Below are 18,808 nucleotides of genomic sequence, written 5' to 3' on the forward strand. Positions count from 1 at the left end.
TGATTGATGAGGTAAAAATCAATAACAAAGCTGATCAAAATTGATGAGGTAAAAATCAATAACAAAGCTGATCAAAATTAAGATGGCTGGACAGTGTAAGTAAGCTCTTTAATGGATATCATCAGAGCATGCATTTTCTAAATATTGTGAATTTTTAAGTGCTTAAAAACTAGTGTAGGATCAGATTTTGTTCTTTTATCAGTATGATTGTTACTACAAATAAGGTACTTAGAGAGATATCACTGCGAAGACATCAGGGATGGGGAAGAAAATTACAAAGAGAAACGATTAAATTGTAATGTATGTTCCTTGTCCTCAAGAAGCTTTCAATAAACCATAAACATACAAATTTCCCAAACATATTTAATTTCTGCCATATATGCAGTCTTTCTGTGGTGTGGGCTATAGAGTCATCAGTTGGACTGTTTGCGCCACTAAATAGTTATAAACTGAGCTAGATTTGCCTGTAAGGCACTTGCGATGTTCACCTCAAAATACTGTCCTATTTCCACAAAATAAAAATTTATAACTATTATGTTTCTTTGGTTAATACAAAATCACCCAGCAACATGTGTTTTTCAAGACATTAAGTGACTCAGTGACCCTTGCTTAAGGAAAGATTTTGTAATAAACTATAAGGGTGTTCATGGAGTAACAGACATGGCAGAACCATATGTCTGATATTGGGGGAAAGTTCAAGATTATAACAATAGCAAACACATACAGTGTTTACAGTGCATACTTTATTGTATTATGTAAATGTTACATTAACTCAATCCTCACAAACCAACCCTATGAAGTATGTACTATTTTTATCCTTATTTTATTGATAAGAAAACTGAGACACAGAGAAGTTAAGGTACTCATTCAACAACAAAAAGTCGAATCAGGATTTGAACCCAGGTCTGATTGATCTTAACCAATGCACAGACATCTGTTCTATGATTTAGCTCAAATAAACTACATAAAAACATTTCAAGAAATTGGTAATAAGCTATTTAAGTTAAACATTTTTTAAATGCTAACTGAAAAATACATGAACAAGCATTTTAGAAACTAAGAAATACTAAATGGTCAGTAAGCCTGTTTTTAATACTTTAATCATAGTCAGGTTATTGGCTTTAGTCAATATTTATATATCTAGCCCCAAATGCTCCCATGAACTCCAGGCCCATATAGCCAACTGCTTTCTAAAACTATAATGGACCTTGTTGGTAGGAATGCATATTGGTGCAGCCACTGTGGAAAACAGTATGGCGGTTACTTAAAAAATTAAAAATAGAACTACCATATGATCCAGTAATTCCACTACTGGGTATTTACCCAAAGAAAATGAGAACACTAATTTGAAAAGCCATATTCACCCTATGTCTATTGCAGCATTATTTATAATAGCAAAGATATGGAAGGAACCCAGGTGTCCGTCCATAGATGAACGACTAAAGAAGATGGGTGGAATATTACTCAGCCATGAAGAAGAATGAGATCTTGCCATTTGCAACAACATGAATGGACCTAGGGGATATAATGCTAAGTGAAATAAAAAGATAAATTCCATTTCACTGCTAAGTGGAATTTAAGAAATAAAACAAATGAATAAACAAAAAAGGGACAAACAACACACTTTTAAATACAGAGAATGTGGTTGCCAGAGAGGAGGTGGATAGGAGGATGGGTGAAATAGATAAAGGGGATCAAGGGGCATAAGCTTCCTGTTACAAAATAAATAAGTCACAAAGATGAAAAGTACACCATAGGGAATATAGCCAATAAGATTGTAATAATGTTGTTTGGTGACAGATGATGACTATACTTATCATGGTGAACTCTGAGTAATGTATAGAATTGTTGAATCATTGTTGTACACCCTACACTAATATGACACTGTATGTTAATTATATATATAGTACAATCAATATATATAGGCACTTCAGAACCAAATTCTTGGTCCATCAATATCAGCTTTGTTAAGTGAAGATTCCATGTCTGTAAAAATATCACTTGCAGTTATTTTATTAAGTCACGTTTCCAAAAAATGCAGTCAATGACATAGATTTTTCACCATATTTTGTGAAGCAAACAAAATTTACTAAATAATTTATTTAACATACTCAGCTTAATCATTTCAAATTTCAAAAAATTATGCATAAATATACTTGTATAGAAGAAAGACAAGAGAGATAGTCTGTAGTAGTATAAGAATGGCTGTCTCTGGGTAATGTAATTATGGATAATTGTTTTCTTCATTTGGTAATTTTCAAATTTTCTACCATGAACATATATTATTTTTATAGTTAGAAAATACACACTTTAAAAGGGGGTTGTGTTTAGCTCTGTAGAAATTAAATTTAGCATTTTTTCAGTATTTCTTTGATAAACAATACTAAATTAGCAAAATTTCCTAAGTGCTCTAATGGTTACATAAGGAAATAATAATAAGTTCTCTTTTCAAGTAATTTATATTACCATTACTTTGGTGTTATGGGGAAAAGCCATGGCTAGACCTAAATTTAAGATTCAAGTTGGTGTTAAGAGATGAGTTACAGTCTTGGGACCAACAGATATGTTGAAGCCATAGGTCACCATTTATTATCATTTATTTCAGACATGTTGCTTGACCTTTCTAACTTCAGTTTGTACATCTGTGGAATGGGGCATTGAGAGAAATAAATGATAAAATGAATGTATTATAAAGTAGTATTTCAGATCTAATTTGATATTGCTGTGTTAGTACTCTCCAAGCAATTAATATTTTATGTTAAATAATTATCCATTTCCAGGTAACTGCGTCTTTATTTGTCAATAGATAATATGGTCTGGATCCTAACAATTATTGAGTCAAAGGGGAAAGATATTTTTCTGCAGATCTTACCCTCTATCAATAGCTCCATCTATCTATCCATTCATTCATCCATACATACATTTTTGTAGGACATCTTCTGTAAATGAAACACTGTGCTGGGTACTACAGTATCCTCTTAAATACTTTGTTTCTTTAATGACATTCCTCTCAGAGTCTGTGTATTTGTTGGATAATAATTGATCTGGCATTTTTATCTATCCATATGATCATTTTGAATCAACTGTGTAGCTAATCTGAATAACATGGATGAACTCCAATATTAAGCAGGCCAAAAGTAAGATTCTTATGAATTTTTAGCAACTTCCCTTGAGGAAAGGAAAGTCAGAATTCCCCTGTGATCTACTCTGGTTGGAACACACGGAGTGCTTAACTTAGGTGTAAGACTTCATATTTTTGAAGATACATTATCAAGCTGGAACACATCCAAGTCAGGTACCAAGGCTAGATAATGGTTGAGGAATCCTAGAAACTAGTTGGGAGGAAGCAGATATGTTTAACCTGAAATGGAGAAATTCAGTGGAGGAGAAGACAACCACTTAAAAATGCCTGAAGTTTTATCCCATGATGGTAGTAGAGGCTTGTTCTCAGGAATTAGTACAACCAAGACAAGGACCTAATGAGTACAGTGTTAACATGACCAGTCATATGCACCCATTGCCCATGATAGCCCCAATTTTTACCTGCTGCAGCTGAATTAACCCCTGTTAATTATTTAGAGTACCTTGTTTCGCTCTCAGAGGTCCCAGTGTAGACCAAAAATTATATTCACCTTAAGTTTTTGTAGAGGTGATAGAGTTTTTAGTTCTATATCAAAAGGAGCTTACCAACAATAAGAACTACCCAATAATGTAATGAGGCACCTTGCAAAGCAACTATTTTCCTCTCACTGGTAATGAACACACAGAGGCCTGAATGTCACCTGCCTGGGATGTTTCAGGCAAAAATCCCATACTTGGTGGTGGCCTTTAAGCTACCTGCACTCCAGATTTAAAATACTCTTGTTTTATTTTTAATGTTCTATGGTCAAAGGTAAATTCCATGGCATATGTATGAATAACATTTAATATTTTAAATATATTTTTCTTACCAACATGAAGACCTCACCATTTTGTATTTCATTGAATTTCTGTGGCCTTTGACTAATTTCTGAGAACTAGCAAATTCACACAAGTAGTTCTATGTCAGGTTCCTTGTGGATAATAAGGAGCAGAGGCTCTGCTGTGATAAATAAGACCAGGAAAGAACTGTTTAAGAATATGAGTTAGACAGAATATAAACCCAATCTTTACTAAACCTAGTCTGTTTAATATTATAAATGGTTTGCTTTTGTGCTTATTTAACAAATTTAATTTTTTCAAAGATTTATTTATTTATGTGAGAGAAAGAATGAACACGTGCCTGCAAGAGAGCATGTGAGTGGGAGGAGGGGTAGTGGGAGAGGGAGAGAGAGAATCTCAAGCAGACTCCAAGCTGAGCAGGGACCCTGACGTGGGGCTCAGTCTCAGGACCCTGAGATCATGACCTGAGCCGAAACAAAGAGTCGGTCACTTAACTGACTGAGCCACCCAGGCATCCTAATAAATATATTTATTTTCTAATATCAAGCACCTACTGTAACATGCCATTTTGTGGAATAGAATTCAGAGCACTGTCTTTGAATTTAAAGTCCCAATTCAGGTCTTCACTCTACCAGTAACCACTTTTGTGATTTGAGATAAAAGATGTAACCTCTCTGAGCTTCACATTCTTTATCTAGACTACAAAGAGATAACACTATAATTTTATAGTGTAATTCCTAGGATCAGAAATAATTATGTTTAAAAAAAAAAACCTAACAAAGAATGTGTTCAAAAAGTTAGATATGATGAGAGACTGTTTGGTAAACATTAAATCTATTTTAACCTACTTGCCACTATTTAATGCTGCTCTATTTGTATATCCTTGTGCTCAAGGTTGACTGTCCATTTGTTAGCACATCTGCATATTCCTCATAATTAATATCTTTTTTAATGACATATGGTTTAGTGACTGGAAATTGAGTCTTGCCTTCTGTTTTCAATTTGTTTATGACTCAACGACTCAATGTATGTGTCTGAACTTTAATTTTCCATTCTGGAAACTAGGATTTAAAATCCTTGCTCATATGTAGCTATTTCAGAAAATGAGAGAAAATGTGTAATCCAAGGATTTTGAGTATGTGCCAGGCTTTTCAGTGGTGCAGCCAGAATGCATGTAGATAAAAGACCATGGTTTCTCTTGCATTATGTTAACAGGGAAATCTAAATGAGGATGCCAACAATATACCCTCTCAAGTGGGAGGTGGGTGGTTTGAGCTAGGCTAGAGTCAGATTCCAAGTGAAGCCAGGAAGAAGCAGCACATGGGCTTGGAATGAGCATGGGCAGAATTGATGGAGTCGTAGACCCTGGAATCACGCTGAGACGTAATTACACCGCAGAAACCATCTCACATGGTCCCCATGTCAGTGCCTCTTCAAGGCCTGTCCCTCTGAAAGACAAGGTCCAGTGCACATCCGGATGTGAGTTTCAGACTTCTGAACCCCCCTGAAACACTTATACCTCTTTTATGCTGTGTACACTTTCTGTGTTATAGTTGAGTCATATCTTATTTCTCTACTAAATATAAAGTAGATGGTCTAAACTCCCCTTTCCCTCTATTCTGCCCTTTCCGTTCCCCCAGCAAAGAATATTGTGCAGAATGGTATTCACTCTATTTTATTACAGATTTGAATTTAATACAAAGTATCATAGACTTCTTCAATATCTTAATGCAGTATTTTATTCCAACATTTTATGTATTTTTTATAAAGATTTATTTTTTTATTAGAGAGAGAGCAGGCACATGCAAGCAGGGGGAGGAACTGAAGGAGGGGAAGAGAATCTCCAGCAGACTCCCCGCTGAGCATGGAGCCGGACTAGATCTCACAACCCTGAGATCATGATCCGAGCCAAAATCAAGAACCAGTGGTTTAGCCAACTGCGCCATCCATGCCCCCCATTCCGGTATTTTAAATGCACACACATACACACAAAACACACTGCAGTAGTAACAGTTTGGTGGGCTGTCCTGAGAAATGGGTGAGAAGTGCACTGAATTCATTTTCTCCCCAAAAGTTTCCTCTTTTGACCACTACAGCCTTGGTAATCACCAGTTACATGGCAAAAAGAAAAAAGCCTCTGCTTTTGCTTTTTAGAGTTCTCCTCAGGGATCTATAATTTGTAAGGAGCAAAAGTTTAGGGCATTCTGTTTGGTTTTTTGTTTTTGTTTTTCTTTTGTTTTTTAGATAGGGAAGAATCCACAAGTGTACATCATTTAAAAGTTTAATAAAATCATACATTTAAAAGATGATAGCATCTAGACTAGTCCAATCTGTGATTTAATTTATGGCTTACTGTGTTATATTCATTTTGCTTTCCAAAAAAAGGTTAAATTTGAAATTTTATTAAAAACTCCCTTCCTTTGAATTTATAGATTGGGGTAGCTGTTTTATCCACTTGCTGTGTAGAATTAGTATTTACTGGACAAGATGTGTTGATTCAGGAGGTTGTCTGTGGAGTGCTTGCCCCGTGAGGGTCATATTAAACTGGAGAGAAGCTTTTCGAGCAACAGAGCATCTTGGAGACAATATATCAAGCTGATAGATACACGGCTCTTCTGTTAAGAAACCAGGGGTGAAATTATGGCTGGCTCCCAGTTACTGCTTTGGCTAAGGAGTCTCTAAGGAATAGATCTAGGATAAAAGGGGTTAACCAGAGGGGAAAGAAAGGTTTCTAGAATTCAGTGTTACTAGAAGCATGGAAAATGAATAGTTATATGTAAATAATTTAAGATGTTCACTCTGTTTGGAATATTTTGCAATTTTATATAATCAGAGGGTGACCAGTTTAATGGGCATGTTTTTTGTTGTTGTTATTGTTATCACTCAGAAGAGAACCTAAGATACTGGATTATTATGGAGCCTACTTTGGGGCATGCCTCCATTCTTTCTTAATAGCGTGATCATGCAGTTTTAAACATGTGAATGGATTTTTGTGTATATATTTAAAATTCCACAATTTTTTCATGTTGATGACTTAACTGATTTTTCTTCCAAATTTGGACTGTCAATGATACGATATTCCTTGACACAGAAAAATTAGAAAATAGTCAAATAAGGGGCATGACCTTATATGTTCTATGTCATACACAATTTTGTACTTTCCTTTTTGCCCATGCCTTTTCTATATATGTTCATTTATTATGAATCAATTAAAAAACATAGAGCAAATAAGAAATAATCATTGTTAAAACTATATGTGTTCACAGATAAATGATCAATTAACAAGTCGGTAGCAGTGGATTATGGGATAAGTGGCCCTTGACAGAAATCCTACTGCATCCTAAGCATGTCACACCTCTACTAACTGAGGGAGCAATTTCATACCATTTCGTCTCTCTTAAAGCATCCGGTTCATCCTCACACTTTAGCACTGAGCTGATGTCTTTGTTTTCATTTTTTTCACTGAGAAAATGGAGACCATCAGAAGAGATCCTTGCTGTTTTTCTATCATGAAATCTCTCTCTCTCTCTCTGTATTAGCAGTCTCTGAATTAACTTCTGCACAATGGGTATACCATCCCTGCTCTGTTCAACAGCCATCGTGCCCTGCTGGCTTGCTTCTCTCTCTCCCACACAAGGAATTAGCTCTGGCAGTTCTTCCTTCTGCTTCATTATCATTCCCCACATCTCTTCTGGATCTTTCCAATAGGTATGCATACACTATAACATCTCCCAGTTTTTAGAACACCTTCCTTTAACACCAGAAGCTTCTCTAAATGCTGCCCCATTTTCTACTCCCCTTTAGAACAAAATCCTTCAAAAGAGTTGCCTGTGCTCACTATCCCCTCATTCCCCTCCCATCATCCCCAGTCACACTGCCGTACCCGCCCCTGCGCAGCATCTATTCTTGGAACTGTCACCATACACCTCCCCTGGGCCAAATGCAAAATATAATCCTGGCTCTTTCCTTAAACTCTCAGCACGTTTGACAGTTGATCAGTCCTTCCGTTTGATATGCTTTCTTTACTTGACTTCCAGGCTGTACCGTCTCTAGGATTTTGTCCTCTCTCACTGACCACTCCTTTATGCCTCCTTTGTGTTGGAAGAATCCTCCTGACCTCACAATGTTGGTGGACCTCATGGCTCAGTTCACAGACGTCTTCCACACTCCTTCCATCTACACTCACCGCTTGGGTTATTTCATTAAGTCTCAGCCATTAAATACCATACACACCTTCCTCTACAACTCCTATCCAGACTCACACTTGCAGCTTCTTCCTGGATGTCCCTCCTAGAGGTGCATGTATGCCTCTTCAGCGTGACATGAACAAAACAGGATTCCTGATCTCCCCCGTAACTGATCTCCCTTAAGCATTCATCAGCTCAGCAATGGTGCCACCATTCACCTGGGAGGTTAGGTTCAACACAATAACATCATCTTTAACTCCCTTATTTTCTTTTAGCAAAATACCCTCCACACTCACTTGAAAGCAGAATATATCACCAACTCTGCTGCTGTTACTCGAATCCATGCTGTTGTCATCCTTTACCTGGATTGCTACAATAGGTGATTTCCCTCTGTCTACCCCTGCCCCCACTCCTCCATTAGCATAGAGTAGCCTTTATAGGTTCCAGATTGCACCATGTCCTTTATTAAAACCTGGCAATGACCCCTAAATCCATTTCAAAGGAAATCCAGAGCCCTTTGTGTATTTTCAAGGCCTAGAACTAGATAGGATCTCAAGGGATCTAGACCCTGCCTGTCCCTTGAACCTCTTTTCCTTCCCCTCTCCGTGGCCTGTGTCAGCCACATTGGTCTCTCCACTGTTCTTGAACACAACCGATGCCTCTCCTTCTTGCTGCCCTTACACTTACCACTCCCTGGCTGGATTGCTCTTCCTCCAGACACTCATGACCACCTCTCTCATGTCATTGAGGTCTCTGCTCAAATGTCACCTAATGACATGTTCTTCCTATGATTTTCCTGCCCAGTCTGAATTGTTACATAATAATAAAATCGCACTCCTTTTCACTTTCTCCTCCCTTACCCTGATTTATTGTCCTCCGGAGCTTAGCTGTCTAGTATGATCTTATGTACCTGTTGGCTTAATGCTGCTCCCTCTGTTTACATGTAAGTTCCACAGGGTCAGAGGCCATGTCTGTTTTACTCCGGGCTGTTATCCCTCCGCACAAAGAATACTTCTCTGTACAGAGTAGAGGCTCAATAAATGTTTATTGAATAAATTAGTGGATTATTGATGAACTCAAAACCCTTACAACAGATTGATGAAACCTGTAATGTAATTCGTCTATTCTCATCACTGGCCATTCATTAGCTTCATAGTTCACAGGCAGGTTCTCCGGCAGGAGAAAGTACGTAAAACACACACACTACATAAGGCTATGCATAAAAAAAAGTTGAAAATGAACCCTCATAGTTGTTTTCATTATTTTGATCCCTTCTCCTTCTATGCTAATGACCTCTAGTAATCTTTGGCCATTAGAAACATATATTACGGTAATTAGAGTGTTCTAAAAACTTACATTATAGTAGTACTCAAATTATGGTAAGGGAAGTTCAGATCAGTCCAACATCATAATAATAATGGCAACAACTAATAATTACCAAGACCCAAAATAAGGTGCTTTATTTACATTGTCTCCGATCTTCACAGCAATTCTCAAAGAAAACTGTCCCCATTCTAAGGATAAGAAATATAAGCTCAGAGCCATTAGGTGATTATCCTGAATTCACAGAGCTTTGCTTAATTTCTTTTGAGTTTCAGGCTAGCTTTGGAACAAATTTTAATATGATAGTTTCATTCAAGTTATACCTGTTGGAAAAATTAATTTAATAACCAGAGTCATCTTGTCATTTTTATTTATTTTTTTTTCTTTTTTTAAAGATTTTATTTATTTATTCGACAGAGATAGAGACAGCCAGCGAGAGAGGGAACACAAGCAGGGGGAGTGGGAGAGGAACAAGCAGGCTCATAGCGGAAGAGCCTGATGTGGGGCTCGATCCCATAACGCCGGGATCACGCCCTGAGCCGAAGGCAGACGCTTAACCGCTGTGCCACCCAGGCGCCCCTCATCTTGTCATTTTTAAAAAGTAGAATAGGCTTTAGTTTCACTCATTCCTGTTAGACCTTGTAGAACTATTCAAATAGAACTCCCTGATAGATGTATATCAAGTAGATAGGCTGAATTCAGGAAAAATTGGCCAGAGATTCAACTAAACTAGAAAAAGCAACATGTATGCTTCAACTTGCAACATATTTGAATAAGAGCAAATGACTATATAAATTACACGAGGAAGAACTTTAGTTTTTAAATTTTCATAGGTGAGAATAAAGTCTGGAATGTACTATTTTCAGCCAATCATATATATTTATCATTGTAGAAAATACGTTTGTAATAAAACATCCTCAAAAAAAAGAGCCAGTTGTGTTCATGGATAGCAGTGTGATTAAGTGGCAATGGGTGATATAGATGGGAGAAATAAAAGATCTGGACTCCTTCACTGTTTGATTGCTTGACTGCTTAGCAAAGAGTTAAAATAAAAAGGTACTTTAATATTTGGTTCACTAAGTTCCCTGCATATTTTCAATTAGATAAACAGAAGTACAGGTGGGAATGTGCTGCATATTCATTTGTCTTGCTGTTTGGGGGCTGGCTTTAAGATTGAAATACTAATGTAATTGTGTTGAAATGAACAATAAGGAAGTACAGTAGTTCAGGAATGAAAATGTTAAATTAAATGGACCATGTTTAACATTGTTGTTGATCCTGAGGAACAGTTTTTCCAGTATATGGAGCATTTCGATTCCATCCAGCATATGTTCTCCACAGTTTTCTCTGCTCTAATTCATCTGTGTTTTTCGACAGCTCCAGATGGCGTGCTGCCTCCAAGGCTTTCATCTGCCACTCCAACCAGTCTTCAGGTTGTCTGGTCTACACCAGCTCGCAACAACGCTCCCGGCTCTCCCAGATACCAACTCCAGATGAGGCCTGGCCACTCCACCCATGGATTTCTAGAGTGAGCATCCTACTTTGTCCATCCTCCTCACTGTCACCTGGATTATACAATGCGGACATAACTTACATTGTCTTAATCTTTGAATAGGTCAGTTCTCATTTGCAGCAAACAAAGGCCACCTTTTAAAAGTACAAATAAACAAAAGACAAGCAACGCCCTAGGGGATAATTATTTGCTTTGCAAAAATACCTATTTTTCATTTATATAGCATTAAGATTTCTTCCCCCTTAACTTTCCATGAGCATATGTATTGCATAAAACAAGCATACACCTGAACTGAAAAAAGAAAATGCTGTATATACAAAATTATAATACTTAGTCTACAAATTCCACATGGCAATCAGTCTCAATAGCAGACTAGAATTTTTTCAATACTACTAGAATTTACATCTCATATAAATGCAATAGTACAAACCCTCAGCCAAAGAGCTCCTTATTTTTAGAGAGATCTCATACGACAACAGAAAATCACAGTACTTAACTGTATGTTGACATTCTCTGAAAACTCTTTGCAATAAGATTTTACTGGTTTTTTTTTTTCTTTGAATGTCTAAATCTTCCTAATGAACACTTCTTTCTTATGTAGGTTATTTTCCAATCCTTCTGCATCGTTAAGCTATGAAGTGAGAGATCTCCAACCGTACACAGAATATGAGTTTCGGTTGGTTGCCTCCAATGGATTTGGCAGTGCGCATAGTTCCTGGATTCTCTTCGTGACCACAGAGGACAGTAAGTGGTCTGAACAATACACCGCCAAATGTTGTCTACGTTAGGGACTATTAAATGTCTTGAGTTTTTCCAAAACAGAGAAATAAGCCTCCACTGTTTTCTTGACAGTTAGTAACAATAATCTCTTCCAGGGCAAGGGTAGTCACACTCTCCAGAAAGAAGAAAAATGTAGGCTTGGGAGATTGGAGGGTGAGGACTTAGAAGAAAAATCACTACAGGAAGAAGTAATTCATGATAAATTATGACATGGCCCCGTTCTATCCTTCAGGGTACATCTAGGTACTCTGCAAAAGGGAAGTTATCGCCTTCCACTCAGTGTATTCTACTTTGGAGGAATTCCAGCGGGCAGAAGGGTATGAAATAGGGGTCTCACTTCATGAGGCTGCTTACTGTGTCATTAAACGTTTTCCTGGAAACAGAGTCCATTATACTTTAAGTCACACCTGAAAGACGGACTTCAGAATAGAGAAGTAGAATCTGAGCACTATTACAGAGAGTAGATTGGGATTGCCTTATTCAATCAAGAGACTTCTCTAGTTTTCCATGAAAGAGCTGTGTTTGCATATGTAACTTTTTACTAGGTTATATATAGAAAATAAATACATGGCTATGATAGTTTTATACAAATTACTTCTATAATACTTCTATATGGAAGTATAATTTTTTTTTTTAGAAAAGTTTGAAATTAAATCAAGCTCTGCAGAGTGAATGAGGACACTGTATCTTTGAACAATGAGGTTTTTAGGGTTAATCTTGTCAAGTCTTTTAATCAAAGGCTCCTTAGAAGATGTGGCTCAGTTGGCCAATTGCCATTCCGGCTCTATATCCAATGAAGACCTGAGTGACTTTCAAAAGGCTAGATATGAATCAAAAGACATGGTATTTGAAACAATATCAATTGTATATTAAACAAATTCTTTTATTTCTCTAATATCCTTAATTATATTATTTTAGTGAGGATAAGCCATCAAATGAGATAGAACTATTTACCTTCCTTAAAGCTTACTTTATTTTTTAAAAAGGCCATTATGAACAATAATATATAATACTTCATCCATTTCTCCCAATTTGTAATTACTCCCTGGGAGCAAGTTAGGTACTTTACAAGGGCACATCCAGTCCTTTTGGTCTCTCGGGTACCATTTAGTAAATTATCAGCACAGTGCAATAAACGACACCCAAGACCCAGAAGGCATTAATGCACTATTCAGTGCACCTACACCCCTTTTAGGGGGAACATCACACACACTCTGTGGAATCTGACAGCATAGTCACCAACTGTATACAGATTTATGAACTAGAGAGCTCACCCTCAAAGTAGAATTTTAAAGAAACATTTAAAAAAAAAAAAACGACTGAAAATAGACTTTTAATTCTCCTTCTTAAGATATAGCATGCTTGAAGGCACTCAGTAAAATTTACTAAACATAATTATTCAGCCCACTGCAGAGGTGGTGGATCCTATGACGCCACATTGGAGGAGGAGGGAAATGGACTCCTTTTTTGGCCCCCACAATTTCTATTCCCACAGAGAAAGTGCAACACTTGGATTTCCTCAGTGGTGATTCTTCTTGACTAGAGGCCATGATCTTCTATCTACAGATAGGAAGTTATCACATAAAGTATAAAAAACATTGTAAAGTACCAATTAGCATAGCATTCTTTGTTGAGCAAACTTCTCCTGCCTTATCTTACCACAAAGCAGGTCTTACAGACTCTATGTGGTTAGAATTTTTATGCATGTAGACATTGCCTTCTTTGTGATTTGTAGGGCCTGGGTTTGAAGTGACTAGTATTAACCCTTCATCTTGTTTAAGAATTGGTAACACATGACTATACAGCTGGTATTAACCCAAGACACCCAGCCATCATTTTTATTCACATCCTTTCCCTGAAACCTATGACTTCTTTCTTCTTCTGCTTCATGTGCACACTGCAAAGGCGTATACATTATGAAAGAGCCAAAGGCTGGCCATTTGCCCCCCTAGGTTAAGTCACCAGTGCTTGCTTACCCCGGAGACATAATGGCAGCGCACTCTGTATTTTGGGTGTCAGTGGAGATGGATGCCATCTCTGAAAGGATGTGCAATTGAGTTGACAAAGAGTGAGTGATTGGCATTGGGCAAAAGCAGTTTTTCTGTCAGGGCCTCAACGCATTGCTTATGAAACCACCCGTGATGACAGCTCCATGCCAGAATCACACTTCATACTTGATCCTGACCAGCACCGCCCATTTGCCCAAGTGCAATTTCTAATGTAAAAATTCTACATATCATCTTACAGAATAAAACAGAGAAGTCACCTCATGCCCACATTTACATTTCATACCATCAATAGGCACCTTTCCACATCAGCCAAAGCCTCGAAACTTCCCGGTGCCAAAAAAGGTCACCAAGAGCATATTTTTAGTGTGATATAGCAAGACTGTGATTTTCGTCAAGCTTGTGACATGGCTGAAACCAGAAAGAGATGCCTAAGCAGGAAATGAACCGTACACAGAGAAACAAATGCTTTGAGTGCAAAGAGAAGTTCTCATGGACAGAGAAAAGGGTTGTGAAGCATCTTAATAGATTTTTTTCAAATAATTTGTCATTTATATCAGAGTGCCACCAATATCCAGTTCCATGCATTTTTAAAAATCTAGTGTGCTGATGCCAAATAATAATAATGCACATTTCCTATGAATATTTTAAATCCTGTTAAACGTGTGTTAATAAAAGATGTTTGTTCCAGCCAACTTGGTCAGTGTAGTGTTCGACTATTTGCAACCAGATAAATACAAACAACTTGTGGTTCTTGTTTTGTGTGTATGTGTGTGTGTGTGTGTGTGTGTGTGTGGTTTGTGGGTTTTTTTTTTTTTTTACATGCTGCTGGCAGTCCAAGCACCTGGCATATCTGCAGTTTGCAAAATACATTAAGATTGTGTTAGACTTGGATGCATATGATTGATAACATGAAGACACTTGCCAAAGCACTGAAATTTTTGGATATTTTTTAACCTGAAATACCATCATTCCTGATTATATTATTGTTCCCTTTCTCTTGTGTGCTCACAATTGTTCTTTGTGCAGTGTATGCATATAGAAATTGTAGTTGGCCGGAAGGGCAAGTTTCCTGTAACTTTAGCATGTGGACATGTACTTTGGCCTGCTAAAATCCTGCTCTGTGGAAAATACGAGATAACCTACTTCTCTTTAAAATGTGGATTCTCTAGACCATCAAAAGTCAGATAATCTGTTTTTCTCAGCGTTTTTCAGGTAACAAGATAAAAACATGGAATATCTTTAATTCAGTCATTTTACCAGCAAACATTTATGGTATACCAGGCAATTAGATCAACCTAATGAAAATGAGATTGTTTTCTAAAAATGACTTCTTTCAGGTTGGTTCTAGAGTAGACCATTGGGTCATCACATATTTTTAAAAGACTTTAAATATTTGATCATTTTACTAAATTTGAAGTTAAAGACTCCACATTTATATATATATTTTAAAGATTTTATTTATTTATTTGACAGAGAGACAGCCAGCAAGAGAGGGAACACAAGCAGGAGGAGTGGGAGAGGAACAAGCAGGCTCATAGCGGAAGAGCCTGATGTGGGGCTCGATCCCATAACACCGGGATCACGCCCTGAGCCGAAGGCAGATGCTTAACCGCTGTGCCACCCAGGCGCCCCTCACATTTATATTTTTAACCACGAATCTAAGAAGCATTATTAAACAAAATTTGTGGGATTTGAACAGTTTATTCTGTTGATTTACTTAGACAACTTTCCATGAGCTCATTATTTTGCTAACTGTTCTTGGGTTTTGCCTGGATGCTAGAACATAGGACTGTGTATCCTATCAGCTATACAGAGGAATTTTAAGTATTTTTACATACTTTATGCATTCTCTATATTAGACCTTGTTATTTTTCCCACACCTATAATTGCACTGTGAACAAGGGATGAAGCAATGAGGGATACTATTCTAGTATCTGGATCCTGCTTTACTTTTTCTGTCCGTATTTTTGAGTGTCCTCTCCCCAACCCCCTCATTGATCTCTGAGATTCTCACAGAAGGTTACAAAGGAAGAGAGGTTCTTCTGAAGTAAGACAGAGAGACATTGAAATGTTCATGGACATCTGTATCTAACAGAACACATTTCTTCCTCATTTGTTGTCTGGCAAAATCTGCTCATTTATTAAGCCTCAGTTCAAATGCCACCTCCTCTGTGAAGCCTTCCCTCCTCATTGCTACCGTAGAATTGTGATTTGTATTGTGCTTCATCAGTAGCCGCTTCTGAACTGTAACTTCTCAGGACCTAAGTCTCTGTTTCATTTATCTTTGTACCGTAGTCTCCCCTTATCTGCCATTTTGCTTTCTTTTATTATGGGTTATGGCTGTTAATCTCTTACTGTGCCTAGTTTATAAACTATCGTAGGTATGTATGTATAGGAAAACTATAGTATGTATAGGGTTCAGTACTATCTGCAGTTTCAGGCATCCTCTGGGGGTTTTGGAATGTATCCCCTGCAGAGAGAGGGGGATGACCATCTATCCAGTGCCTGGTGGAGGATCTGATACAGACCAGGTGCTCCAAAATGATCAGTTGAAGTACTGATTGAGAAGACTTTATATAAGCAAACCTGTGAAAACTCAACCAAGCAAACCTTATCTGGGTACCTGCCTTTTCCCAGGGACTGCAAGTGACATCAAGATTAAGGATGATGAAGACACTGTTCTTTCCTTGAGGCACCCATTATCTAGCAAGGGGGACAGAGAGCGAAATTGTAGAGTATGGAGAACTGAGGCTTCTGTGCGAGCGAGCCCAGAGGCCGAGCATTTCCCTCCACATGGGATGTCAAGAAAGCCTTCCCCGAGGAGAAGACCAGAAGGAAAGGGGAATGATTTATATTTGGAGTTCACTTTTATATCACATTTCAAATTTTTTCCTCACAACTCGTCCAGAAGAAGGCAGAAGAAGCAATTGCTGCTGGGTTGTCCGCTGACATGGGAGACCTGGGGGGTGGCTTGCAGGGTGTTCTGCCAGTGGTTTCGGCCTCACTCTAAGATAAGGCAGGTGAGGATGAGAGGCAAATGTGAGAAGGAAATCCCCAAAGCAATCCTTTTTCTCTCTCTTGATCAGAGGCACCCTGCTTGCTGTCCCTTTGATTCAACATTGACTGTCTTGACTAGGATAATGAATGTTCCAATTAGAGAGGCATCTGCTAGCCCAAAATCATGTCTATTTCAAAATGAAGCAGGGAGGGATATATAAGAAGAGAGTTCCAGAAGGAAAACACTTTTTCTTATTCTCGAAACCTATACTCTGAGTCTTGTGACAGGGAGAAGTAAAACTGTGTTATGAAATTGGATTAATTGATCAAGATAATTCTAGAGCAAGATTTTCTGGATCATTTAATAAATATATTTGTGCTCTTAGGAGTATTTAAGTTTTGAAATTAATATTGCATGGCCAACATCTTTTTATTAGTGTGTTTTAGAATTTGAAGTCTCAATCTGCACCTTAAAAAATGTTCTCTGTGAGAGAAAAATAGGAATATTTTAAAATTAGAGTGGAGCATATTTACATCAGGAGATTTTATTTTATTTAATGAAGAAATATGAACTATAGGTTTCCGTAGTGCTGCAAGGTTATTTTGCCTTCTCCATTCTAAAGAGGCTTCCTAATTGTTTTAAACATTAGGTTCTGAATGCTGACATATTTATCCTTTCAAACAGTGATTATGGGTATCCTATTTTATCCATAACAGAAGATCCATGATGAAAAGTAAATTATTTCATCTGCTGATTTAGAGAGCAAAATGTCTCTGTATGCATATCACTACACATTTTGTTTTCTGGTGCATGGATCCCACCCCCTCCAAATTCTTTTATTTCCAGAATTAATAAAAGCAAATATTATATTTTTATATTCTTATTTTTATATCCTAAGATCCAAAGCTAAAAGCAAGTAACAGAAACTCCTTTGAAAGGATGGATTGGTTAATGAAATGTTCTATCCACCTGGCCTCAATTTCCTCCCTGAGCCCTTGGATCTCTTTTGGCCACGGAAGGCATACTGTTCTTCCAAATCTAGAACTTCCAGTTCTTTCAGGACATTTTTTCTGCTTTCATGAATTCTCACATCGACAATTTTCTGTCCCAAACTTTCAAGGAAGAATCCATAGGCATTCACTGCAACAGTATCCCCCAGTTCTAGAAGTCAAAGCATTCTTCCTAAACTATATTCTGCTCTCTTGTGGGAGAAATGGAGAAAAAGTTTCCCAGTATTAGTTCTCCTACTGGCAGATTATCAAATAGTATCTTCTCAATTTCAACAAGCTTCTAGTCTCCAAAAACTCCTTTTATTAGACCTCAGTGAGATGCCTGTGTTACACAGCCCATTTCCTATTTTATCAGCTGTCTAGAAGCTCCACGTTCGTTTTTGTGCAAAACAAAGGGTACCCATTTTTAATATTTGTTTTGGGATACAATTATGCCCTCTTCATCATCCCAAGATTAATATTTCTTTACCTTTAGTTTATTGGTCTTATTTCATTTAAGTCTTTTATTATGAGCTGTCAAAAATCCTTTTTGGGAAGTAGTTGAGATATAAATAATACGTTGATAAAAGAACTCATGATTAAAGAGAAGATAGAATCCATCACTCTTCTGCTAAGATCAGTAGCGAACATTGAAAGGCTACATTAACAATTAGCATGTAATGTATTGCTGTATGTAATTATACATCCATCTATTTGCCGCCTTGATCTTGAATTCACTGGCAAATTTAGGGGATATTCATGTGTGGAGTTCATATTACTGAACATAGCTTTTAAACTGAGTTTTTAATTAGAATGGTTAAAAGTTGCTTTAGAGCAATAATGAGAACATAACAGGAAAACTGAGCAATTGTGGGTAACTCTAATAGCAACCAAGTCTAGAAGACAGACAACCACTGGAAGTTATATCCACGCCGAAGGTGGGAGTCATGCGGCCTGTTTATTCCCACGCGCACTGTTTATTCCCACGCGCACTGTTTATTCCCATGCGCACCCACATACACATGCGCGCACCCACATACACATGCGCGCACATGTGCGCACACACCCTTCCCAATACGCGCACCTGA

General features: G+C 37.5%; 1 protein-coding gene across 1 annotated transcript in view; it reads left to right on the forward strand.

Moving 5' to 3' along the window:
- Positions 1-18,808, forward strand: part of USH2A (usherin) — a 676,781-nt gene that overhangs the window by 424,315 nt on the left and 233,658 nt on the right. The window contains exons 38-39 of the mRNA XM_040636016.1: positions 10,809-10,959; positions 11,546-11,688. Coding sequence (XP_040491950.1) covers positions 10,809-10,959; positions 11,546-11,688 — 294 coding nt within the window. The remainder of the gene's footprint in view (positions 1-10,808; positions 10,960-11,545; positions 11,689-18,808) is intronic.

Source organism: Ursus maritimus, unplaced genomic scaffold, assembly GCF_017311325.1.
Source record: "Ursus maritimus isolate PB19 unplaced genomic scaffold, ASM1731132v1 scaffold_2, whole genome shotgun sequence".
In the NCBI taxonomy this organism is placed as follows: domain Eukaryota; kingdom Metazoa; phylum Chordata; class Mammalia; order Carnivora; family Ursidae; genus Ursus; species Ursus maritimus.